The sequence below is a fragment of the Orcinus orca genome, chromosome 7 (assembly GCF_937001465.1).
Source record: "Orcinus orca chromosome 7, mOrcOrc1.1, whole genome shotgun sequence".
Taxonomy (NCBI): domain Eukaryota; kingdom Metazoa; phylum Chordata; class Mammalia; order Artiodactyla; family Delphinidae; genus Orcinus; species Orcinus orca.
In genome coordinates this window covers 120080947-120107112 of record NC_064565.1, presented here as the reverse complement: position 1 = coordinate 120107112, position 26166 = coordinate 120080947, and the positions used below count along the sequence as shown (strand labels likewise).

The 26166-nt window shown below is 49.3% G+C and overlaps 1 protein-coding gene across 12 annotated transcripts in view; it reads right to left on the bottom strand.

The window, feature by feature from the left end:
* The window catches only part of SNED1 (sushi, nidogen and EGF like domains 1), a 90463-nt gene that overhangs the window by 41369 nt on the left and 22928 nt on the right, over positions 1-26166 (bottom strand). For 11 of the 12 annotated variants that reach the window (XR_007478519.1, XM_049712550.1, XM_049712548.1 and 8 more), the window contains exons 2-8: positions 15092-15379; positions 11475-11615; positions 10669-10831; positions 8543-8668; positions 8179-8292; positions 6175-6288; positions 5970-6083 (exon numbers count right to left, since the gene is read on the bottom strand). Coding sequence is in view for 11 of the 12 variants with exons in the window: in XM_049712550.1 (XP_049568507.1) it covers positions 5970-6083; positions 6175-6288; positions 8179-8292; positions 8543-8668; positions 10669-10831; positions 11475-11615; positions 15092-15379 (1060 nt within the window). In the remaining variant the exon portion in view is untranslated. The remainder of the gene's footprint in view (positions 1-5969; positions 6084-6174; positions 6289-8178; positions 8293-8542; positions 8669-10668; positions 10832-11474; positions 11616-15091; positions 15380-26166) is intronic. The other variant, XM_049712554.1, reaches the window with a different exon arrangement.

Sequence of the window (26166 nt, the reverse complement as noted above, 5' to 3'; positions counted from 1 at the left end):
AGTTTCATTTGTTTAGGGTTAATACCTAGGAGTGCGATTGCGGGGTCATATTGTAAGTGTATGTTTAACTTTACAAAAAAAACTATCAAACTATTTCAGAGTGGCCAAACTGTTCGGCATTCCCACCAAAAATAGGTGAGAGTTCCCGTTGTTCTGTACCCTCACCAGGTCAGTGTCTTTTATTTTAGCGATTATCATAGGCTTGCAGTGGCATCTCATTGTGGCTTTAATTTGCGTTTCACCAATAGTTAATGACAACAGTTTTGTTCACCTGTTTATTTGCCTTCTGTGTATCCTTTTTGGTTAAGCGTCCGAGTCTTTTTTTTTTTTTTACTTATTTATTTATTTAGGCTGCCCCGGGTCTTAGTTGAGGCATGCAGGATCTTTAGTTGTGGCATGTGGACTTCTTAGCTGCGGCATGCATGTGGGATCTAGTTCCCTGACCAGGGATCGAACCCGGGCCCCCTGCATTGGGAGCGCTGAGTCCTAACCACTGCACCACCTGGGAAGTCCCTCTCCCAGTCTTTAGCTTGTCTTTTCATTCTCTTAACCATGTCTTTCACAGAGGAAAAGTTTTCAGTTTTGATGAAGTCCAATTTATCTATTTTTTTTTTGATAGAGCATGCTTTTGCGGTCTTGTCTTAGCACTCTTTGCTTAACTGTGAGTCACAAAGATTTTTCTATCTAAAAATCTTTAGTTTTCTTCTAAAAACGTTATAGTTTTCTGTTTTCTGTTCAGGTCTATGATTCATTTTGAGTTAATCTTTGTATAAGAGGTGTTTAGGTTGAAGCAGCGCTGCCCAGTCCCTGCGTCCTTGCTGGTCCCCATGCTTTTATGCATCCTTTTTCTGCTGAATCTCTCTTATACCTTTTCAAAATATAATACCCATGTTTGTGTGGGTCTGTTTCTGGATCCTCTTTCCTGTTCTGTTGATTGGTGTGTCTGTCCCTTTGCCAATACCACATAATCTTGATCACTGTAGCTTTGTAATAAGTCTTAATACCGGGTAGTGTATTCCTTAAAATGTATTCTTCTTTTTCGAAATTGTTTTGGCTATCTTAATTCCTTTGCCTTTCCATATAAATTATAGAATCAGCTTGTGTGCAGCTACCAAAAACCCTGCTGAGATTTTGATTGGAATCATGTTAAATCTACAGGTCGGTCTGGGGAGAGCTGACATATTTGCTATGTTAAGTCTTCTAATCCATGAACATAGTGTCTCTCTATGTACTGAGAGCTTCTTTGATTTCTTTCATCAGCATTTTGTAGTTTTCAGTATTTAAATCCTGAAAATGCTTTATTACATTTATACCTAAGTCCTTCAGTAAATGGTATCATTTTTAATTTTTTTATCCATCATTTTATGGTTTAAAAATTAACTGTAAATGTAATACATATGAACGATTGCAAAAAAAATTTCAAGGAAAATAGAATCAATACTCCCCGGGGAGAATGGGGGCACTCATTCTGCCACAGCCTTTCCAATTCCCGATTCCATCAACTATCAAAATTCTTACCCATCTAATGGGCAAAACCTGAAATTAGATTTTTATTTAATTTGTAGTTTCTTGATTAGTGAGACTGAGCTTCTTTTCACTTGTTTATGGTGTTTGTTTCTCCCTGTGTGACTTTCCTGCTTACATTCTTTGCCATTGTTTCCGCTGAGTTGTTTGTCTTTTGCTTATCAGATTACACACGCCCAACTTGAGGGAGCCCAGGAGCTCAGAAAGAACATGATGGGGCTGCCGCCCCAGACCCCCTCCACGCCCTCCGCAGCACATCTCGTCCTCTGGCATGAAATCTGGGCTGAGTGGCCCCACTCTGCTACTTACTTCCTGTGACCGCACGCCTGTCTGGGGTCACGTGGCTGGAGGACAGAGAAAGGGAAAACCAGCAGGAGTTTGCCCACACTTGTGAAGCCCAGAATTCCCCCGGCTGGAGCGGAAGGCTCCGCCCACTGCTGCCTCTGTGGGTCCTGCTTCTCCGTCAGCGCTGATGCCGACTTCTGGTTTCGGGGTTGCTCTGAGACCAGGCGGCGGGGTCGGGGGGACACCAGAGGAAAATGATGAGGACTCGCCCCTGTGCTTCTCCCCACCCCGCCCGCTGCTACGTCAGAGTCCTCAGAGCCGCTCCCAGCACTCAGTCCAGGACTGGTCGCTGCACTCAGTGTGAGACCCATCCCGTTACTTTAAAATGATCTGTGTCTTCCTATTGGCAGCAGGTTTCTTGTAGAAAGTATATGGTTGGGTCTTGCTTTTCAATTCGATTTGACAATCTCTGTCTTTTGTGTTTTTAACCATTTTTACATTTAAATGTAATTGCCAATATGACTGGATTAAACCCATCACCTTGCTATTGTTTCTTATTTGTCCCACTTCTTCCTTGTTCCTTTTTCGTCTTTTTTTTTTTTTTTCTGGGTGAACAAAACATTTGTTTATGTGAAATCGTAAGGTGAGAAAGCATATGTAAAATTTCATAAATGCCACTAAAAAGTTATTTAAACTTTAACTACTAGGCTTCATTTATTCTTAAAGATATAAAGTTGTGTTTTCATTTTGAGTTAGAAAAATATATTCCTTTTTCTTCTCAATGACTGTAGATTTTTCAAATTTTCCTGCACACTTTTATTTTTATTTATTAACTAGAGGTAGCTAGTAATATAACTCATTTGCTCAGTTAACATTACATATTTATTTAAGGATTAAATCCTCTGAATCCTGAATTCCTTTCCACTGCTAAAATCTGGTATTTTGTAATTGTACCTTTGAATATTCAGTGGTAGTTACAGCCAGCGTTCTTTATCTTCATTTTTCTTCTTTTCATACCTTCCGTATTGAGTATTTTTAGGATTCCATTTCATCTCCGTGATCGGTTTATTGGCTATAACTCATTATTATTATTTTTTTACTTGCTGCTCTAGGGTTTACAATGTATACCTTTAACTTATCACAGTCGACCTTCAAACAGTATTATACCACTTCGTATATAATGTCAGGACCTTACGATATTATACTTCCATTTCTCCCTTTCCATCCCTTATGCCAGAAGTTCATAAGCAAAGGCTCAAAGACCAAATCTTTCCTGCCACCCATTTAAAACAATAAAGTATCGCTGGAACATGGCCACGCCCACTCACTTACGCACAGTCTGTGGCTCACTGCTTTTGCCTTACGTTGGCAGAGCTGAATAGCTGTGACCACATGGCTCATAACGCCAAAAAAAATATTACTATCTGGCCCTTTAAACGCTTGCACAGGCTGCTTTAAGCTATTGGTGTCATACATTTTATTTCTGTGTATATTGTAAACCCCAAATATGTTGCTATTTCTTTGTTTTAAAAATATCTTTAAAAAGATTAACAAGTAAGAAGAAAAGTCTTTTATTTTTACCCATATATTTACCATTTCTAGAACTCCTCATTCCTTTGTGTAGATCCAGATTTTCATCAGGGACCATTTTTCTTCTGTCGAAAAGACATTTCTTGTAATGCATATATGCTGGTGGTGAATTCTCTGTTTTTGCTGTCTGAAAAATCTTTATTTCACCTGAATTTCTGGAAGAGTTTTGCTGGGGGTATAGCACGAGGTTGACAGCTTATTTCTTCCATGCTTTAGGGGTGTCGTCCCAGTGTCTTCCGACCTGCGTTGTCTCTGATGAGGCTGTTGTCATTCTTGTTTCTCTGTGCAGTCTGCCTTTTCTCTCTGGCTACTTTTAAGGTTTTCTCTGTCACTGGTTTTCAGCAATTTGACTATGATGTGGCTTCATGTTTTTCTTGGAGGTTTGGTTTTCATTTTCATCAGACTTAGAAAGTGTTTGGCTGTTGTTTCTTCACATACTTTCTCTGCACCCCTTCAGCCCCCTCCCTCATTTCCGGCACTCCAAGTACACACCTGCCAGACTGCATGGTGTCTGTGCACAGGCCCCTGAGGAGGTGCTGTCCTTTCATCTTATTGTCTCTGGGCTGCATGTTGAATTGCTTCCTTTTCTCTCTTCAAGGTCATTGATCTTTCCTTCTGTGATGTCTTAACCTGCTGTTAACACCATCCAGTGTATTTTTAAAATTCAGATATTATAGTTTTCATCTCTAGAAGCTTCTTTTTTTCTATCTCCTACTTCTCATTATGTCTTTTTCCCTCAACAGTCTTGAACACATGGTGCGTGTTCATGATGGACAACTGAACATTTGTACTTGCTGGTTCTGTCATCTCTGGCCCCTGTTTCCACTGGTCTATTTGACTCCTGGCTGTGGTCATGTACTCTCAATCCTTTGTGCGCCTATAGTAACTTCTGGTTGGGTATCTTGGGGTTCTGGCCTCTGTTATTATTCCTTTAAGGGGTGGAGGATTTTATGCTGGCATAGAGTGAAATTACTTGGGCTCAGTTTGATCCTTTCGAACTTTCCTTTAAGATTTCTTGGGGCAGGTCAGATTAGCCGTTAGCTTAGCATTTACTTATCCCCACTACTAAGGTGATACCACTGGGGACTCTACTCAGCATTGGCCCTGGCTACGAAGAGCTCACTCCACTCCAGCTGGTGGGGAGGCGGGTCTGAGTTCCAGGAATTGTCTGACTCACCACTCCCAGTGGTTCTTCCCCAGCCCAATAGATTTCACCCAACCCACACTCAAGGGGTCCCCCTGCAGATCTCCAGAGCCAATCTCGTGCTCTCTCCCCTTCCCCGCTTCCCCTCTCAGTAGCTCTGTCCTTGCTGGTATTATTCCCCCAAATTCCAGCCACTGAATTTGAATCTCTGTCTCCTTGACCCAGAGACTCAGAGGAACTGCTGGAGTCTGGATTCCTCCCCGGCCCCACCCCGGCATGGCAGCCTGGAAACGGCGCCAAGGCAGCCTTGGGGCAACTGTAGGGCTCACCCCATTTCATTCCCTTCTCTCAGGGATGACAGCCCTCTACTTTCTGCTGTCCAATGGCTGAAAACAGTTGTTTCATATATTTTGTCTGGTTTTCTCATTGTTGACAGCGAGAGGGAAGTTCCCAGGGCAGTTAATCCTTGTTGGCCCCAAGCAGAAGGCTAGATACTGCTTTTTATAATCTCCAACGTTTGGCCAGCTTCCCGCTGTATGTGCAACGTGGCTAATGAGCTTGTACTGGGGTAGACAAGTCAGTTGTTTCCTATTGTTTGCTTTCGTTTGCATTATTCTTCGTACAAAACATGGTTTCTTTGCAAAGTCTTTTGCAAGCACGTCTCTGTTTTCTGACGTGAGTTTAGTTAAATACGCTGATACTTAAATCACAGTCTAGGCAATCGTGTGACACATCGCGATGATTTCAGGCAGCAGGTAAGGCTGCCACCCTCTCGCCCTCTGCACCGTGAAGCCTCGCCATCGCCTCAGGACACAGCCCGCCCTGCGTGTGGCCATCCGACCAAAGACCAACGGAGGGCACAGCGCCCATCCGCGTCTTACTCACGGGTAGAACCTAATTTCCTTCTTAGGTTTTGAGACTCGAAGCAAATCGAGTTGAGTTTGTCTCGAGCGCCCCCCCACCGGGGAGATGCAAGCACCGCTGTTGTGGGAGGTAAGGCGATGTCAGGTGCTAAAGCCCCGAACTTACTGCGTGGGTCTTTTAACTGACCTACCGAGTCCTAACCGGCATCTAGAACAGTATGCAATGGAGCGGGAGCTAGCAGCCTCCATCACTTGTAGGAGCGATCAGCTTTCTTTCCGACGCCCACGGCTTGTTCCCTAGCAAGGCGAGGGGTCTGGGGTAGGAAGGGGCGACGTTCAACAGCCAAGAATCTATCTCCTGAGTCGGGAGAGGGGCCTCGGGAGGGCGCTCCTCCACACCTGCATTTGCCCGATGGAGCCCAGGCCCAGAGAGGGGAAGCCATTCGCTCAGCCTTACCCAGCACGTGGACAGCAGAGCTCAGACCACACCCCCCACCCCCGAGAGGGAAAGGGGGCAGCTGACTGCTGTCACCGGTGGGGGGCTTCGGGCACGTGGCCGTTACCTGTCTCGCAGCGAGGTCCCTCGAAGGGCTCTGAACAAAGGCAGGTGAAGTTCCCCACCAGGTCAACACACGACCCTCCGTTCAGGCAGGGGTCAGAGCCGCACTCGTCCACATCTGGGGGCGGCAGAGGTGGGTGCTCGGCTCTGTGCCAGCCCTTGAGCACCTGGCACCCTGCGCCCCTGCTCCCACCCGAGGGCACACTCACCCGTCTCGCAGGCGGCGCCCGTGTAGCCGGCTGCGCACACGCACACCGCGGAGCCGCCCTCCGCCTGGCACCAGCCGCCGTTCTCGCACTCTTTGGCGTCGCATGGAGACTGTGCTACAAGCGCAAAGGGGTGGAAGGCCATGGGATCCCCAGCTGGGGTGGCCCCATTGCTGACATCTCGGGCTGCAGCACGCGTGGGTCTGGCCGTCTCTGGAGGGCATCGGGCCCTGGGGGACCAGGGCAGTCCCAACCCACCGGCACTGAAGGCTTGTCTGAATGGGGTTTATTTCAGCAGACCTGGGGAGGAGGGAGGGTGTGCCTGTGCCTGGCGGGGGACATGGGGGTGAATGGGACCCAGCTCCCACCCTCCTGGGCAGTGCCCCTGCTAAGATGACTGTGACAGAGCTGTCATCACAGGACAGGGCTCTGGGGCTGAGAGATTCCTCCCAGCTGGGCTGGGGGCACGGCCTGTGACGGAGCCCTGAGGGGGCGCAGGAGGGGCCTGAGTGGTCCGGGGCTGAGGGTCCAGGGTGGGCGAGGTGACACTTCTTGCTGCAAGGACAGCCCTGCAAAGGCCTCGGCCCCCAGTCAGCTGGAAGTGAGCAGGCGGGACCCGCCTTTGTTGGCGCTCTGGCCTGCCCCTCACCCAGGATGCTGGCCTCACCTGGTGGCTGCTGGCAGCAGGTGGGGGGACACTGCCTTCCCCCAGCTATGTCGCCTGTCCTGCTGACAGCTCATTCCAGAAAGGACTCAATACAGGAACCAGATGGGATCCCCAGAGCGGGTGACCCACCCTGGAGTCAGGGTGGGGGGCAGTGGGAGGAAGGAGGCCTGAACCCTGGGAGGTGTGGCGGTGCTTTGGTGGCTGACGGCACACGGTGACCCCCGTCTCTGGGACCCTGACTCCACCAGAGGGCAGGGCTGGGCACGGGTGGGGGAGGGGAGCCTCGGGCCGAGCGGTACCCATGTCCCTGCTGGGCTCTGCCCAGCATCCCTGCTGTCATGGGCTCTGGGGGCCGAGGTGGGTCCTGAGACCAGAGAGCCTCATGGGGGACTGGGGGCTGGTACCCATGGGTGTTGCCGTGGTGGCCATGAGGAGGCCAAGGCTCAGGGCTCCTGGCTCTGGCCCCAAGCCCTCCCAGGGTCCCACCCGGCCCGGACACGTGTATACACACCAGAGTTAAGGACTTTAAAACACTCCCTGTGGCCGTAAGTCTCCATTAGAAATGGTTTTTCTAGACTGAGACATCGGTGCGGTGGTTACTCGTACACACTCGAGTTAACCAGGTGTTACATGTTTTTCTAAACAACAGTTACACATCAGGAAGCGTGTGCACGGGACAGCGTGTCTGGCTGCGCCGGATGGGGAGCAAGGGTCATCGTGCTTTGATTTTAAGGGGCTCCGTCTGTTGGGCTCCCCTAGTGGCTTCCCACAGTGGCACGGGGGTGGGAGTGGGGCATCCACCTTCCTTTACCAGGTGGGTGAAGGGCCCAGGGTGAGGGGCCCCAAAGAGGTGCTGCATGAAGGGCAGAGAGTGGAGGCCTGATCAGAAAGCACTGCCCCGAAGAGGCGCGCTCAGAAGTGGGGCGGCAGACGGGCGTGTGGGCTGCAGTTTGGAAGCAACAAGGGGGTCTTCAGAAAGACCCCAACCCACATCTAGGCCGTAAGACCCCCGGGATGGAGAGAAACAGCCTGCACTCCTGCCAGGAGCAGCTGGGGTTCAGGGGTTCAGGGGTGCAGGCCTACAGTGAGACGCGTCCGGAACCAGGCCCTGCCCTGTCCCAAGGCCTCACCCTTGGCTGTGTGCTGTGGTCAGCGCTCCTGTCACGCCCACGGGGCAGGGCCTCTCCTCTGGAGTCTGGGCTCCTGCGCCCCCTGCCCCCGGGCCTCCCTGGGGCCGGGCCCCCTGCGGCGCGCTGACCTGATGCCCCCACCAGGCTAGCCACCACTCCCTGGTCGGGCAGGACCATCCCCGCGGCCCTGCAGCCCCTGGTTCCTCTCACCTGTCTCACAAGTGGGTCCCCCGAAGCCGGCCGGGCACTGGCAGATGAAACTGTTGACGCCGTGCGTGCAGGTCCCGCCGTTCTGACACGGGTGGGAAGCACACTCGTTCACATCTGGAAAACGGGGCAGCCGGGGACTCAGTGGAGGCGCCGCTGGGGAGGACCTGCCGTGGCCCGGGGCGGCGCGGCTGCAGAGCCCGCCCACGTGCTCGCCATCACGGAGCCGCTGTGTCTGGCTCCGCCGGCGGTGCCTCCCGGACGCCACCCACACCACGGGGTCAGAGGTCCGCGGCCTCGGGCTCTTGGGGCCGTTGGCTGTGCTGCTGGGTTCCTCCAGGTGGGCGGGGTCCCAGCAGAAACTCACCCAGGTGGCACCTCCTCCCCGTGAAGCCCGAGAGGCAGGAGCAGGTGTAGGAGGGGTTGCCTGTGACGCAGTCGTCGATGCACTTGCCGCCGTTGAGGCAGGGGCGCAGGGTCAGGCACACGGAGGCTGCGGACACAGGGAGGGCAGGGCCGTCAGCCTGGCCCGGGGGCCCTTCTCGGGGGAGGCGCTGCGAGGTCCGCTGCTGCTGGGTCTCCGTTATCCTGAGGACAGGCCTCCCGCAGGGCTCAGCTCATGGGCCCCACCCTCCGCAGAAACAAGGCCACCAAAACCCGCCATGAATGAGCACACCTGGGCAGGTGCAGGGGCATCTCAGGGCTTCAGACCGCCTGTTACTAGGAGGGCCCCGGGAAGAGCTGGCTGGTGTCCAGGAGGGAGGGAGAGAGGGGCACTCCCGGAAGGGCCCTCGGGCCCCGAGCACCACCAAGGCTGTGGGTGCCTTTGAGGACCGTCCCTGCCCCCACCGGTCCACTCACCGAGCCACACCGGCACTCAGGCCGCGTAGTCCGGCTGCCCTGCAGCGGGTGGCGGCTGACTGCCTGAGCCCGTGTCAGGACCAGCCCTTCTCATAAGGTAGACTGACAGGTGTGGGCGCCCCGCCTCTCAGGTGTGAACCCACCCTCCCTCCCCGGTGCCTCCAGACTGAGGCGCACAAGCTCCATCTCCTGGGCTTGCAGCGTGGGGCGGGGACACGAGGGGGCCGGTCTCCCTGCAACCCCACGGGACTGTGCCCCGCAGGGCCTCCATGCGCGAGAGCTTTGAGGGCCAAGCAGGGCCTCCTCCGTCTGCTCCCCGCAGAGGCCTGGGGCGGGAGAGAAGCACCGCCACATGGGAACGGCGTCCCCGGGGGACTGACTGGACCCTCCTCTGAGGACCCCAGTCTGCAGCCTCACAGCCGGCAGCCTCTGTGGGGAGCGTGGACCTACCCACACCTGCACGCACACCTGCACGCACACCTGCACGCACACCTGCACCCATACTCTACCCCTCAACCACAGCCCAAGCCCCTGGCCGCTGGCAAGCGCCAGACCTCTGTGCTGCCCACGCAAAGGTGTGGTGACGGAGTAGCGTCCACGTGCCCCGAACCACCGCGGCTCCGAGCCCGGGCGGGTGTTGCCACTCTGGGGGAGGGGGATGCAATCAGTGGCCCCTGGGCTCCTGGCCCTGTGGGCCGCCCCCTCGTTCACACTGGTGAGTGGGTGGGCTCAGGCTCCCCAGGCCTCTCTCCCCAGGGCCCATATCCAGTCCTCAGGGCGGTACACACCTGCCCTCCCCGCCCCCCCGCCCCCCCCCCCCGGGGTGTGCGCCTGCTCCCCTGGCAGGTCTGGGTGGGCTTCCTTGCGCTGGGTTCATCCCTGGGATGGTGTTCAGGAGAAGCAGCCCCTCTTGGTGGCCTTGGTCCCCATGGGGGTGGGAGGCGATCTCCGGGGGAGGTCCCAGCACTGGCCTCACTGGCTCCAGGTTTGGCAGGGGGAGTGGCACGGCTGAACCCGTCACTTGACACCCTCCCCCCTCCGTTTATAAGCAGGGGTTTCAGGAGGGTCTGTGACCCAGAGCCACACAGCAGGAGAGCCGGGAGCACATCCTTCTGTGGCCAGTCCCGCTGTTTCCACAGGACTCACGCTCGCCCCCGGGGTGGACCCTGCTCCCGTCTGCTCTGTGTTCTGTGCCTGAAGGACCCCGGGCATCAGAGAGCTCCCTCCTGTCAGGTAGATGTCCAGGTTGTCACACAAGCACCAAGTCCCACCAAGAAGCAAGGCAGCAAAGTGGGTGGGAAGAGGGCCTGCCTCCCAGGTGGTCCTGAGGACGCGGGAGGCCACGCAGGGATGTCCAGGATTCCCTGGGTGGGGATGTGACCCCAGCTCCCCCCCTTTACACCCCTTCACACTTCAAACCGTGGTCTCCAGCAAACCCCTTCCCCTCAGCAGAGGCAGGAAGGCCTCCCAGGGGGAGACTGGGGCTCAGGGGTGAGCCCGGGGGAGAGGAGCCGAGGTGGGCGGGGCCGTGCGTCCCCAAGAGGCCCGGGGCTCCCCCTCCCCGCCCCCCGCCATCCCGCCTCCCTAGTCCATGCCCCTCCGCCACCCCAGCCACTCTCTCTGTCCTCTTACTTGTATGGCCGCAGCCCCCCACGCGCACCTGGGCATCATCGATTCTGAACGCCCAGCGCCCGGGCACGCCCACGTTGGTGGTGGTCTCCACCTCCGCCATGTCCGCTGTGCGTGAGCCGGGGATGCTGAAATAGCGCCGCCCATCACCCGCATTGAAGCCGGCCTGCGGGCGGGTGGGAGAGAGGGGGGCAGGTGCGGGCTGGGTCCGCAGGTCTCCCTAACGTTCCTGAGACCCACCTCCCGCGGGGCGGCCTCGTGAGCTGCGGAGTGCTGAAGACTCAGGGGCATCCTCACCGGCCCCCCCGCACCCCGTGCGGTCCCCGCCTCCCAGCCACGCCCCACCCTAACCAGCAGCTCCTCCAGCTGCTGACCTGGTTGGGCCCTGGCAGCCCTCCCCCCACCCCTTCCCGCCCACTCCTGGGCTCCTGGGCCTCCCCTAGGACCCAGGGCCAGTGTGACCTCAGGAGAAAGCAGAGAGCCTGGAGCGGGGGGAGGGGCACTCCCAGGCCCTGGGGGCTCGCACTTGACCACCCTCCGCACCTGGGATTTTCTGCTGGCCACTGTCCCTCAGGCCACGGGCCAGGCCACCCCAGGCCACAGCGCACACAGAACTCTGTCCCAGCTGCAGCTGGCCCTGTAGGGCCGGCCGTGTGGGTCAGGACAAAGGTGCTTTGGCCGGAGAGTGTTTCTGTGGTTCTGGGCCGGGAGAGGCCTCTGCACAGCACTGGGTGGAGCGGGGCGCGGGGGGTGTCCACCTGCCTCATCAGCTCGTGACAGTCCCAGCCATGGGGAGCAGGGGCCCCTACCTGGGCCGCGATGCCCCCCAGACCAGCGGCGTCGCCCCCGCTGCTGGCGTGCGTGCCCGTGGTCCACGTGATGGACTCGTAGTTGAAGATGGTGAAGGAGAGCTTGCCGTCGGTGATGAGCACGGTCTGGAACGTGTTGACCTGCCAAGGAGGGGCCTGAGCGGGGCCTGTGCCCCCGTCTCCACCCAAAGACCCCGCCCCGCCCACATTGCTGTTGCCCACTGGTCCCTCCTCTGTTTCCCCAGCGAGATGGTCAGCCACAGGGAGGCCCCGATGACCTCGGCCTCCATCCTCCGCTGTGTCCCCAACGCCTGCCCTCCCCAGTATTATCTGATGCCTGGTGAGCGAGTGAAGCCCACTGAGGGGCTGTGGAGGCCACGGACGCCAGGAACAGACAGTTTCCTCTGTGGGTCTGGGGGCACAGAGGGTTCATGACTACCTGACCAAATCCACAAAATCATCTCATGTGAGATGAACAGAAAAGTAAAAGGAGAAAAAGGGGAAAGATAAAAAGGGGAAAGAGGGCTTCCCTGGTGGCGCAGTGGTTGAGAGTCCGCCTGCCAATGCAGGGGACGCGGGTTCGTGCCCCGGTCCGGGAAGATCCCACATGCCGCGGAGCGGCTGCGCCTGTGAGCCATGGCCGCTGAGCCTGCGCGTCCGGAGCCTGTGCTCCGCGACGGGAGAGGCCACAGCGGTGAGAGGCCCGCGTACCGCAAAAAAAAAAAAAAAAAAAAAAGGGGAAAGAAGGAAAGGCAGTTTTCAATCGCTAAGTTTTTTGGTTTTCATGGAAAATCCTCCATGAAAATATTAGTGGGCAGTGTACACATAAGAGGTGCTATTTCAGAATGGGCAAAGGGTGAGATTGTTTAAGAAATGATCGTGGGACAAATAGGAAGCTCTGAAAAACAATTAAATTGGAGCTTTATATCTCTTATGAAAATAAATCCCGAACCGAGTAAGGTTGTAAATGAGGCTGTCGTTGGCCTAGAGGAAAACGTAGGCGAATATGTAGAACGTCTAGGGAAGGACTTTTAAGCCTGACATTTGTTAAAACTGCAGAAACCACAAAGGAGGTTTATACATTTGACTACAAGACCTTCCGGATATAAAAAAGTGTCACGAGATCAAGCTGAATGGCAACGAGTGAAGGGAAAAGTGTGTTTATAACACACACGGCAGAGAAACTGGTGATGTCTTTAATTCAAGTAGAACTTCCACGGATCGATAAGAAAAAGGACAGAAAGATTACAGACAAATTGGCAAAGGGTGTGAACAGAAACATCACGATGGAATACAACTGGCCAAGATTCCCCGTTACTAGAAATCAGAGATGCGTAAAGCTGAAAAAACCAGGGCCATTCCTTTCGCGCCTGTGGAGCGGTGCGTCTGGCCGGGGTGCAGGGCTACAGGCGCTTCTGAATGCGGCTTATGGAACTACGAGTGGGCAGTTCTGAGGGGAAATCAGACTTGCGCAGGCAGCAATCTCCCTTCTAGCAACTCATGCCGGGATGATTTCACAAACCACTGGGGGCGATGCAGCGCCCCTCGGGGCACCCCGTGACGGAGGCAGCAGGCCCACCAGAGCGCAAGTGCCGCCACGCTGGGCTGGCACGCAGGCATCGCACATGGGGGCGTCCACGGTGAAAGACGACAGCAGGGGAACCGAGCAGTCTCCTGCAGGAAGGCAAGCTCAGGAGCTGGGACTCAGGACGAGGAGGGCGTGAGGGCTGGAAGGCCCGAGCAGTGGGACGGTGTGAGGAGGGCCGGACCGCGGCTGGTCAGCAAGGCCAGCGGAGGGGCTTCGCGAGCTATGAGGCCCAGACGTTTGAGGAGGATGAGGACATGCCCGAAGCTTAACCATCACTTTCTGTTGATCGACCTGCCCTGCAGGTGCCCCCAGGGGAGGGCTTCCCCATCTCCCAGCCTGGTTTCCACCCCAAACTCAGAATCCCGGTTCCCCGTCTCACGAGGTAATCATTTTGGAACTGACATCTCCGGGTTTGAAAAGAGGAGAACGTTAAGGTTTCCTCTGTCTGCTCAGGAGGGGCCCTGGGCGCCTCCTTCCTCCCAGGCGGAGAAGTAATAGGTAAAATGACTCTGCAGAGGTGAAATTATAACATAAAAAATGATGCAGAAGAACATATAAGAATGAGGAAAGTGCCCACAATACTGTTGAGTGAAAGAAACGCTCACAAAACAGCACGTTCCAGGTGGTTCTATTTATTTTTTAACGTGTGGGTTGATTGACAATAGGACACGTTGAACAGGAGTTGCCTCCTGCTGGTGGGGCTGGAGATTCTTTTTCTCTACTTTTTGTTAAAAAGACATTTTTCTTACAAATTGGCGATAAGAAAAAACAAACAAAACATACAAAATGTTAGTGGGCTATGTGTGAACAAAAGTTCAGGCGTGAAATTTCTTTGTAGTAATGTTTACAGAAAAAGCCCATCTTTCCTGATTTGCTCTCATACTCCTGCTACAGCCCCAGCAGTGACGGTTACTCTCGCAGGGTACCTGCCAACCAGCTGGCTTCTCTTTGGCCTCTTGGGGGCTGCAGGGTTCATCACCACCTGCACGTCCCTCCCCGCCCCGTCCCCACCTGAGCCGCCGCGGCTGGGGACTCCGGGCTCCGCTCAGCACATCTAGGACCGAGCCCGTCTGCCACCTGTGCCCACCCCTCCCACCCTGTGCCTGCGATGGGAGACCGGGCACCGCCCTCGGGGCTTCCCTGTCCTCCTCAGCCCAGTGTGGTCACACCCACCCTAACTGCTGTGCTGAGCCCTCCAGTCCCTTCAGCTCCAAACCTCCCCCGTGTGGCCGAGCCAGGCCCCCAGGCTTGCACAGCATCAGGGAGAGCCCACGTCCTGCTGGCGTGGCGTCCCTCTTACGTGGTCGCTGGTGTCCCCCCTGTTAGAGTGCGCCCCGCGGGAGAGTCACGTCCTGTGCTCTCTGTCTGGGGCCACCTCCCCAGAGCCCAGAACACTGCCTGCCCCAGACGTGCCCCTAAAGGAATGTGTATTGAATGTGTGGGCACGCCGTCCTGAAAGGCCGCCCGCTCCCCAGTGCTTTTCTCTGGAGAGCCGCCCTCTGTCCCACGCGGTTGTGGCCCGGCACCCCTCGCGGGCCTGGCCGCAGGAGGTGCCGCTCACGCATCTGCTGCCGGAAGCGCTATGCCGCCCTCACCGGGGATCCGCCCGCCACACGGACCACGCTGGCTACAGTGGTCAGTTATTCTGGACTGGGCGCTGTGGCCGTTTGGCGTCATCAAGGAATAATGTATTAAACGCAATAAACTTCCCATTTAACCCTTTGAGTACTGAACCGTTCCAAACAGAAACCTAACACCGACCATCTGCGTCCCCCGAGGGAGTGAAGGACGGTGTTGGGGCACCTGGCGTTTCCCTGGACGCGGGTGGTTTCCAGGAGGCCCAGGCTCCATCCCCCCTCCAGCCTGGCCCTGTGACCTTGGGCGAGTGGCTTCCGCCCCTGAGCCCAGCTGTCCCCTCTGGGCACGAAGCCCAGGGATTGCGTCTGGCCCACTCAGCAAGCAGGGGGCCCTGGAGGGAGACCCTGGGCCCCAGATGGATGTCCTCCCTTCCCCAGGACAGAACACTCACGGGGGAAGAGGAGCTGCCTCCGAAGAAGGTGACGCGGTACCAGGTGGCTATGAACACCCAGGTGGCGGAGAAGCCTGGGAGCTCGGGGAAGTAGCGCCTGACATCATCTGTGGCCCTGCGCAGCGTGGCTGCGTCGGTGGCCTCCCGGTAGTACACGTCGCCTGCACGCCGGTTGTCCACGTCCGCCCAGAAGGCCGCCACCACGCAGCGGTCCTTGGCGATGGGGAAGGCCACTGGGGTGAACTGAGAAACCTCCTTCAGGAAGGAGACGATCCCGTTGTTGTTCACCTGTCGGGGCAGAAAGCCAGAGAGGGGCCAGATGGGGGCCTCCCCAGCCTCACCCCCTGGGCACCCTCTGAGGCTGAGCCAGCCTTGGGCAGGGTATTTTCAGGATGGCCTGACAGTTGTCCCTGATTTGGGATCCCTGGGCCTGCTCCAACCCCTCCTGGACAGGCCGTGGCTCAGGGCACAGGCTCTGACCTGTTTGCTGTACACGGTGCCCTGCACAGTGCCTGGCCCAGGGCTGCCAGCGTGGGGTGGGGATCCCCCAGTGTGGGCCCTGGCTTTGGGCGGTAGGGGGCTCAGACCTGCCCAGTGGCCCCAGCTCCTTGGTCTGACTCCCATCAGGGGCCGCAGGAGGGCAGGGCAGTCCCAGCCTCTGAGCCAGGTCTGGAAGGGTGAGGAGGAGGCGTGCTTGCCGAGCAGGGGTGGGGATGGGCTGGGACCACTGTGGACAGGGGAGGCCGGGAGGGCCTCGAGGGCCAGGTGGGGCACCTGTGCTCAGGACTCCAGGTAGTGGAGCCCCAGAAGGCCCCTGAGCACAGGAGGTGGAGCGGCAAATTTGCGGTCAGACACAACTGGTTCTAGCGTTGACCCTGCCACTCTCCGGCTATGCAGCCACCAGGCACGTCAGGCGTTGCCTCTCTGTGCTCTGGCTTTCCACCTGCAGGATGGAGCAAACACTCATTCTGGCCTCACGGGGTGCTGGGCAGGGTGAGTGGACTAACGATCACAGAGTCGGCTCTAGACCATCACGATTTATCCTGGGAAGACTGTGGTCAGCCCGTGTTTAGAAATGACCCTTCGGGTGAGGGCAGGCTCTGTAATCTACACCAACCAGAAAGGCGGATAAATACACCTTTCTTCTTCTTTTTTTATAAGATTATTTATCTAATTTTTGGCTGCATTGGGTCTTCACTGCTGCGTGCGGGTTTTCTCTAGTTGCTGAGAGCAGGGGCTACTCTTTGTTGCGGTGCACGGGCTTCTCATTGCAGTTACTTCTCTTGTTGCGGAGCACGAGCTCTAGGCATGCGGGCTTCAGTAGTTGTGACACATGGGCTTCAGTAGTTGTGGCTCACGGGCTCTAGAGCGCAGGCTCAGTAGTTGTGGCGCAAGGGCTTAGTTGCTCCGCGGCATGTGGGATCTTCCCGGACCAGGGCTCAAACCCGTGCCCCCTACATTGGCAGGTGGATTCTTAACCACTGCGCTACCAGGGAAGCCCAATAGGCCTCTCAAAGGCACCAAAGAGTACACAAGGGGGCATATTTCAATTCCAAATCTTGGACAAGAAGAGACTGGAGGTGAGCCCAGTACTCAAAGTTCCTTTCCCCCTGAGTGAGTGCATCTGCAGATGTAAAGCAACAGCTGTACGACAGACCTATAATTTTTGTAGCCTCATGGAGGGAAAGAGATAAATGCCAAAACTCGGGGCTAGCTCAAGGTGAGGAACCTGATAACCCCCACATTAAGCTGGGACCTCTAAGGCCTGCCTCATAATCAGGGTGAACCCAAAGTAAGTGGTCCTTATGCAGATGTACACTCCACCTTCCCTTCACCTGGGCCATCCAGGCACTTTGAGCCTGGAACTTAGATTAAGGTGGAACCCCTAGGTTCCAGGCAGGAGTAAAGAAAAACCCTCCCTGGAGCAAGATGTATCATCTTCGGCCTCAAGTTATTCCTGTAAACATTTGTTCAAATACAAATTCCAGGACACAGTCAAAGATGACCAGGCACACAAGGAAGTGAGACACTGCTGACAGGAATAAGCAGAAATAAGAGAAACATCAGATATTGGAATGATCAGACACAGACTATAAAATAACTAAGTTTACTATGTTCAAAGAAATAAAATGCAAGCTTTAAAATTTCATCAAGAGAATACCCAAAATAATCTTGAAGAAGAAGAACAACATTGGAGGACTTATACTTTCTGATTTCATATCTTATCCCAAAGCTACAGTAATCAAAACAGTGTGGCACTGGCACAAAGACAGACAGATAGATCAATGGAATAGAACAGAGAGCCCAGAAAGAAACCCTTGCATGTATGGTCAGATGATTTTTAACCAGGGTGCTGAGACCATTCAATGGAGAAAGGACAGTCTTTTCAACAAATGGTGTTGGGAAAACTGGACATCCACATGTGTCAGACCCTTACCTAACACCATTTACAAAAATTAACTGAAATGGGTCAAGGGCCTAAATATAAGAGCTAAAAACATAAAACTCATAGGAAAACATAGGGCAAAAGCTTCACAACACTGGCTTTGGCAATGACACCAAAGGCACAGGCAATGGAAGAAAATATAGACAAACTGGAGTTCATCCAAATGAAAACCTTTTGTGCATCAAAAGACACCTTCAGCAGAGTAAAAAGGTCATCCACACATGGGAGAAAATATTTGCAGATCATATATTTAATAAGGGGTTAATAGCCAGAATATATAGTAAACTCCTACAACTCAACAACAACAAAAAGCCAAACAACCTGATTAAAAAAATGGGAAAAGGGCTTGAATAAACGTTTTTCCAAAGAAGACATACAAATGACCAAGCCAATGAAAATATACTCAATGCCACTGATCATTAGAAATGCAAATCAAAGCCACAGTGAGCCACCATGTTACACCCATCAGGATGGCTACTATTTTTTTTAAAAAGCCAGAAAATTACAAGCATTGGTGAGGATGTAGCAAAACTGGAACCCATGTGCACTGTTGGTGGGAATGTAAAATGGTGCAGCCACCGTGGAAAACAGTAGGCAGGCAGTTTCTCAAAAAAACTACAAATAGAATTAAAACATGATCCAGTAATTGTACTGCTGGGTATGTATCTGTACTAGTCTGATAGAGCTGCCATAACAAAATGCCACAGGCTGAGTGGCTTAAACAACAGAAATGTATTTACCCACAGTCCTGGAGGCTAGAAGTCCTCAAGGAGCCACTAGGGCTGCTTTCTAGTGAGGCCTCTCTTCCTGGTGCGCAGATGGCTGCCTTCTTGCTCTGTCCTCACAGGGCCTTTCCTCTGTGTGCACACGAGGAAGGAGAGAGCTTTCTGGTGTCTCTTCATCTTCTTATTGGATTAGGGTCCCACCCCTGTGACCTCATTTAACCTCAATTACCTCCCTAAAGATCCTATCTCCAAATACAATCACATTTGGGGTTAGGACTTCAGCATATAAATTTTGAGGGGACACAATTTAATCCACAACAATACCAAAAAGAATTAAACGCAGGGTCTTGAAAAGATATTTGTATACCCATGTTCATAGCAGCATTATTCACAACAGCTGAAAGGCGGAAATAACCAAAGTTCCATCAAGGCAGGAATGAATAAGCCAAATAGGATATATGTACGTAATGGAATATTATTAAAAACGGAAGGGAATTCTGACACAGGCTACAACATGGACGAACCTTGAAGACATTATGCAAAGTGAAACAGCCAGTCACAAAGGGACACATGCTGTGTGATTTCACTTATATGAGGTACCTTGAGTAGTCAAAAATCATAAAGACAGAAAGTAGAATGGTGGTTGCCAAGGGGAAGGGGAATGGGCAAAGTAGTGTTTAATGGATACAGACTTTCAGTTTTGCAAGATGAAAAGAGTTCTGGAGATGTATGGTGGTGATGGCTACACAACATGAATGTCCTTGATGACACTGAATTTACACGTAAACATGGTTAAGATGGTCAATTTTATATTATGTATATTTTCCACAATACAAAATTTTATTAAAAAATCATCAGGGGGGCTTCCCTGGTGGCGCAGTGGTTGAGAGTCCGCCTGCCGATGCCGGGGACATGGGTTCGTGCCCTGGTCTGGGAGGATCCCACATGCCGCAGAGCGGCTGGGCCCGTGAGCCATGGCTGCTGGGCCTGCGTGTCTGGAGCCTGTGCTCCGCAATGGGAGAGGCCACAGCAGTGAGAGGCCCGCGTACTACCAAAAAAAAAAAAAAAAATCATCAGGATTGGAAATTATTTTTTAAAACCCATTTAAAAGAACTAAGTAGAAATTCTAGCACTAAAACCAAATAACAGAAATTAAGAGAATTTCTGTTTAAATTAGACATTTAAGAGCAGGTCTGATGGAACTAAAGAAAGAGTGAGTTAACTGGAACTAGAAGACAGCTCAGAAGGAAAGATCTACAATTTAGAACAGAGACAAAAAGGTGGAAAATGAAGAAAAGATCAGGACTATGGGAAGCAGTAAGACGGCCAAATGTATGACATGGAGCAACAGAAGGCAAAGAGATACAAATGCAACAGTTGGGAAATTTCCAGAACTGATGAAAGACATCAGATTGTATATTCAATAATCCCAGTGATTCCCTACCTGGAAAAAACAAAAACAAAGCTATAGAAAATAAACACTGGAAATGCAGAAAGTCAATGACAAGGAGACAATCTTAAAAGGAGAAAACAGATAAATTACCATTAAAGGCATTACAGGTAAACGGACTGCTGACTTCTCATAAGCAACAATGGGAGCCAGAAAAACAGTGGAATTGTATATTCAATATGCTGACAGATACATAAACTGCCAACATAAAGTTTTATACTGAGATAGAATATCCATTACTGCTGAAGGCCAAACAGAGAAAATCCATACGAATAATAACTAACTAACTAAATGAATAAATAGCAGACCCCTATTAAAGAAATTCTAATGGGACTGGTGTGGTCTTACAGCTGACCCACACTAAAAGGAAAAAAGGACAAAGAAGTTGTTATGAGGCCACCATCACCCTGATACCAAAACCAGACAAAGGTACTATATAAAAAGAAAATTACAGACTAACATCACTGATGAATATAGATGCAAAAATCCTCAACAAAATACTAGCAAACAGAATCCAACAATACATTAAAAGGATCATACACCATGATCAAGTGGGATTTATCCCAGAGATGCAAGGATTCTTCAATATACGCAAATCAATCAATGTGAAACACCATATTAACAAATTGAAGGATGAAAACAATATGATCATCTTAATAGAGGCATAAAAAGCTTTTGACAAAATTCAACACCCATGTATGATAAAAACTCTCCAGAAAGTGGGCGTAGAGGGAACCTACTTCAACATAATAAAGGCCATATACGACAAACCCACAGCAAACATCATTCTCAATGGTGAAAAACTGAAAGCATTTCCTCTAAGATCAGGAACAAGACAAGGATGTCCACTCTCACCACTATTATTCAACATAGTTTTGGAAGTCCTAGCCATGGCAATCAGAGAAGAAAAAGAAATACAAATCAGAAAAGAAGTAAAACTGTCACTGTTTGCAGATGACATGATACTATACATAGAGAATCCTAAAGATGCTACCAGAAAACTACTAGAGCTAATCAATGAATTTGGTAAAGTTGCAGGATATGAAATTAATGCACAGAAATCTCTTGCTTTCCTATATACTAATGATGAAAAATCTGAAAGAGAAATTAAGGAAACACTCTCATTTACCACTGCAATAAAAATAATAAAATACCTAGGAGTAAACCTACCTAGGGAGACAAAAGACCTGTATGCAGAAAACTGTATGACACTGATGAAAGAAATTAAAGATGATACCAACAGATGGAGAGATATACCATGTTCTTGGATTGGAAGAATCAATATTGTGAAAATGACCAAAGCAATCTACAGATTCAATGCAATCCCTATGAAATTACCCATGGCATTTTTTACGAAACTAGAACAAATCATCTTAAAATTTGTATGGAGACACAAAAGACCCTGAATAGCCAAAGCAGTCTTGAGGGAAAAAAACGGACCTGAAGGGATCAGACTCCCTGACTTCAGACTATACTACAAAGCTACAGTAATCAAGACAATATGGTACTGGCACAAAAACAGAAATATAGATCAATGGAACAGGATAGAAAGCCCAGAAATAAACCCACGCACCTATGGTTAACTAATCTATGACAAAGGAGGCAAGGATATACAATGGAGAAAAGACAGTCTCTTCAATAAGTGATGCTGGGAAAACTGGACAGCTACATGTAAAAGAATGAAATTAGAACACTCCCTAACACTATACACAAAAATAAACTCAAAATGGATTAGACACCTAAATGTAAGACCAGGCACTATAAAACTCTTAGAGGAAAACATAGGAAGAACACTCTTTGACATAAATCACAGCAAGATATTTTTTGATCCACCTCATAGAGTAATGGAAATAAAAACAAAAATAAACAAATGGGACCTAATGAAACCTCAAAGCTTTTGCACAGCAAAGGAAACCATAAACAAGACGAAAAGACAACTCTCAGAATGGGAGAAAATATTTGCAAATGAATCATTGGCCAAAGGATTAATCTCCAAAATATACAAACAGCTCATACAGCTCAATATTAAAAAAACAAACAGCCCAGGGCTTCCCTGGTGGCGCAGTGGTTGAGAGTCCGCCTGCCGATGCAGGGGACGCGGGTTCGTGCCCCGGTCCGGGAAGATCCCACATGCCGCGGAGCAGCTAGGCCCGTGAGCCATGGCCGCTGAGCCTGCGCATCCGGAGCCTGTGCTCCGCAATGGGAGAGGCCACAACAGTGAGAGGCCCACGTACCGCAAAAAAAACCCAAAAAAAACCAAACAGCCCAATCCAAAAATGGGCAGAAGACCTAAATAGACATTTCTCCAAAGAAGACATACAGATGGCCAAGAGGCACATGAAAAGCTGCTCAACATCACTAATCATTAGAGAAATGCAAATCAAAACTACAGTGAGGTATCACCTCATGCCAGTTAGAATGGGCATCATCAGAAAATCTACAAACAACAAATGCTGGAGAGGGCATGGAGAAAAGGGAACCCTCTTGCACTGTTGGTGGGAATGTAAATTGATACAGCCACTATGGAGAACAGTATGGAGGTTCCTTAAAAAACTAAAAATAGAACTACCATATGACCCAGCAATCCCATTACTGGGCATATACCCAGAGGAAACCATAATTCAAAAAGACACATGCACCCCAATGTTCATTGCAGCACTATTTACAATAGCTAGGTCATGGAAGCAACCTAAATGCCCATCGACAGACGAATGGATAAAGAAGATGTGGTCCATATATACAATGGAATATTACTCAACCATAAAAAGGAATGAAATTGGGTCATTTGCAGAGACATGGATGCATCTAGAGACTGTCATACAGAGTGAAGTAAGTCAGAAAGAGAAAAGCAAATATCGTATGTTAAGGCATATATGTGGAACCTAGAAAATGGTACAGATGATCCAGTTTTCAGAGCAGAAACTGAGACACAGATGTAGAGAACAAACGTATGGACACCAAGGGGGTAAGCGGCGGGGCGTGGTGGTAGTGGTGTGATGAAGTGGGAGATTGGGATTGACATGTATACACTGATGGGTATAAAATGGATGACTAATAAGAAAATAAATAAATAAACATTTTTTTAAAAAAGGAAAAAAGGACAAAGAAGTTGTTATGGGCTGAATGTTTGTGCCCCCTCCCCTCAATTCATACGTTGAAACCTACTCCTCAGTGTGATGGTATTTGGAAGTGGAGCCTTTGGGAGGTGATTAGCTCATGAGGGTGGAGCCCTCATGAATGAGTCTAGTGACCTTAAAAACGAGACTGCAGGGAGCTCCCTTGCTTCTTCTGACATGTGAGAATGCAGCGAGAAGATGGCCGTCTATGAATCAGGGAGTGGTTCTTCACCACATACTCTAGATCTGCTGACCCCTTGATCCTGGACTTCCCAGGCTTCAGAACTGTGAGAAATAAACATCTTTTTTTTGTTGTTGCTGTTTAAACCACCTGGTCTATGGCATTTTTGTTACAGCAACCCAAGCAGACTAAAGCAGAAGGCTTGAGAATAAATCTACATGAACATTGACCACATAAATAACGCTTTGTGGAACTGTGCTTAAAAATAGAGAATTAAAAGCCATGACAATAATAGCCTGTAAGTTGGGAGAGTATAAATCATGTTAATGTGATTCAAGGTCACTGTATTTCCAAGAGAAGGACAATGGCATTAATAAACTTATTAGTGAACATTGATAATTAAAAGCCCATATCGTACTGTCTAGGATAATCACTGAAAGAACAGAAATAGTGTAGATAGTCCTAACTGATGGGGGGATAAGATGGGATGATTACAATAATTGACATAAAAGATGGCAAGAAAGGAGAAAAAAAGGAAATATAAAGCAGTGGAACAAACAGCACAAGAAGATAGACTGAAACACAAGTACCTCAATAATTCATTAAATGGATATGATGTTTCAGTTAAAATATATACTATAAATTAATCAATAAATAAAACGTTAAAATACTATATATAATACCATTCAAATGCTAAGCAAAGGAAACCCGGTATAGTTATATTGTTTTCAGGGAAACTAGACCATAAGGTAGTAAGTATTGTTAGAGATAAATAGGGTTACTTCATAATAATAAAGAAAGATATAACAATTTTGTATTTTTATATACCTAATAAGAAAGGCTCAACATATATAGGTGAAAAACTGACAAAAGAAAATAGGTCAATTCGTGCGATGAACTGGGAGATTGGGATTGACATATATACACTAGTATGTATAAAATGGATAACTAATAACCTGCTGTATAAAAAAATAAATACAATAAAATTCAAAAAAAAAGAAAATAGGTCAATTCATAATCGTGGTGGGACATTTCAACACATCTTTGCTAGTAGAATATACACTAGGCAGACAAAAATAATCTGTCAGAATATGGAAAATTTGAACAATGTAAATAATAATTGACCTAATATATAACACAAATATAACACTAAAATTTACCATATACTGACCACATAGCAAGTGTCAACAAATTTCAAATGACTGCAAAAAGTATAGAGTTTGTTCTCTGGCCACAGTGCAATTACACTGAAAATCATAAGCCCCAAAAGGTAGAAAATTCCTATGTATACGAAAATTAAGAAATATAAATAACTTTGGACAGAAAGATAACAAAAGTGTTATTTAGCAGGAATATGTGAAGGTATGGTGAAAGCAGAACTTAGGAGCAAATTTATGGCCATATTTTACCACCACATTACTAGAGGTCTATTTATAGCAGTTCCTTTTACCCAAGAAAAAATTACAAGGCAGAATAAAAGGTAGGAGACACAGTTTGAAGAGACACAGCAAATATCAGAACCAGACATGACGGGAGGCTGGAATTATCAGACTGGGAATTTAAAACAACTCTGAGTAATATGCTAAGAGATCTAATGATAAAGTAGATGACATGCAAGAACAGATGGGCAATGTAATCAGAGAGATGGAAACCCTATGAAACAACAAAAAGAAATGCTAGATAGAAAAAGCACTGTAAAAGAAGTAAAGAAAGACTCTGATGGGCTTATTAGTAGACTGGCTACAGCTGAGGAAAGAATCTCTGACCTTGAGGATATTTCAACAGAAACCTTCAAAACTGAAAAGCAAAGAGAATAAAGACTGAAAGAAAAAGAAACACAGAATAAATTATCCAAGGACTGCTGGACAACTATAAAAGGAGAAACATACATGTAGCGAGAATTCCAGAAAGAGAAGAAAGAGAGAAAGGGAGAGAAGAAATATTTGAAACAGTAATAACTGAGAATTTCCTCAAATTAATATTAGACCACAAACCACAGACCTAGGAAGCTCAGAGAATACCAAGAAGGAGAGGTGCTCAAATCCCCTCGGCATGTCATTTTCAAATCATGGGAAAATCAAAGATAGAGAAAAAATCTTGAAAGAAGCCAGAGGGGAACACCTTACCTACAGAGGAGCAAAGATAAGAATTATACTGACTACTCCTCAGAAACAGTGCAAGCAAGAAGAGAGTGCAATGAAATATTTAAATATTCAGAGGAAAACCCACCAACCTAGAATTCTGTACCCTGCAAAATTATCCTCAGTGAAGATAATCCTTAGTGAAGGAGAAATAAAGGCTTTCTCAGACAAACAAAAATTGAGGAAATTTCTTGCCAGTAGACATGCTTTTCAAGGTATGTTAAAAGAAGTTCTTTAGAGAGAAGGAAAATGATATAGATGAGAAATCTGGATCTTCATTAAGAAAGGAAGAGCATAAAAGAAGGAATAAAGTAATAAAGGTAAAATAAAACTTTTATTTTTCTTATTCCTAACTGATCTAACAGATAACAGTTTGTCCAGAATAATAATACCAACAATGTTTTCAATCATATTATATATGCATATGTATGTACACACACATATATATATGACATATATATGATATATATATTATAAAACTATAAGACATTGATGAAAGAAACTGAAGGTGACACAAATGGAAAGATATACTGTGCTTATGAATTGGAAGGATTAATACTGTTAAAATGACTATACAACCTAAGGGAATCTACAGATTCAATGCAATCCCTATCAAAATACCAATGGCATTTTTCCACAGAACTAGATCACATAATTCTAAAATTTGTATGGAAACACATAAGACTGTGAATAACCAAAACAATCTTGAGAAAGAAGAACAAAGCTAGAGGTATCACACTCCCTGATTTCAAATTATACTACAAAGCTATAGTAATCAAATAGTATGGCACTGGCACAAAAACAGACACATAGGTCAATGGAACAGAATGGAGACACCATAAATAAATTTGCTTACATATGGTCAGTTAATATACAACAGAGGAGGAAAGAATATACTATGGGGAGAAAGACAGCTTCTTCAAGAAATGGTGTTGGGAAAACTGGACAGATATATGCAAAAGAATCAAACTGGACTACTTTCTCACACCATATAAAATAATAAACTCAAAATGAAC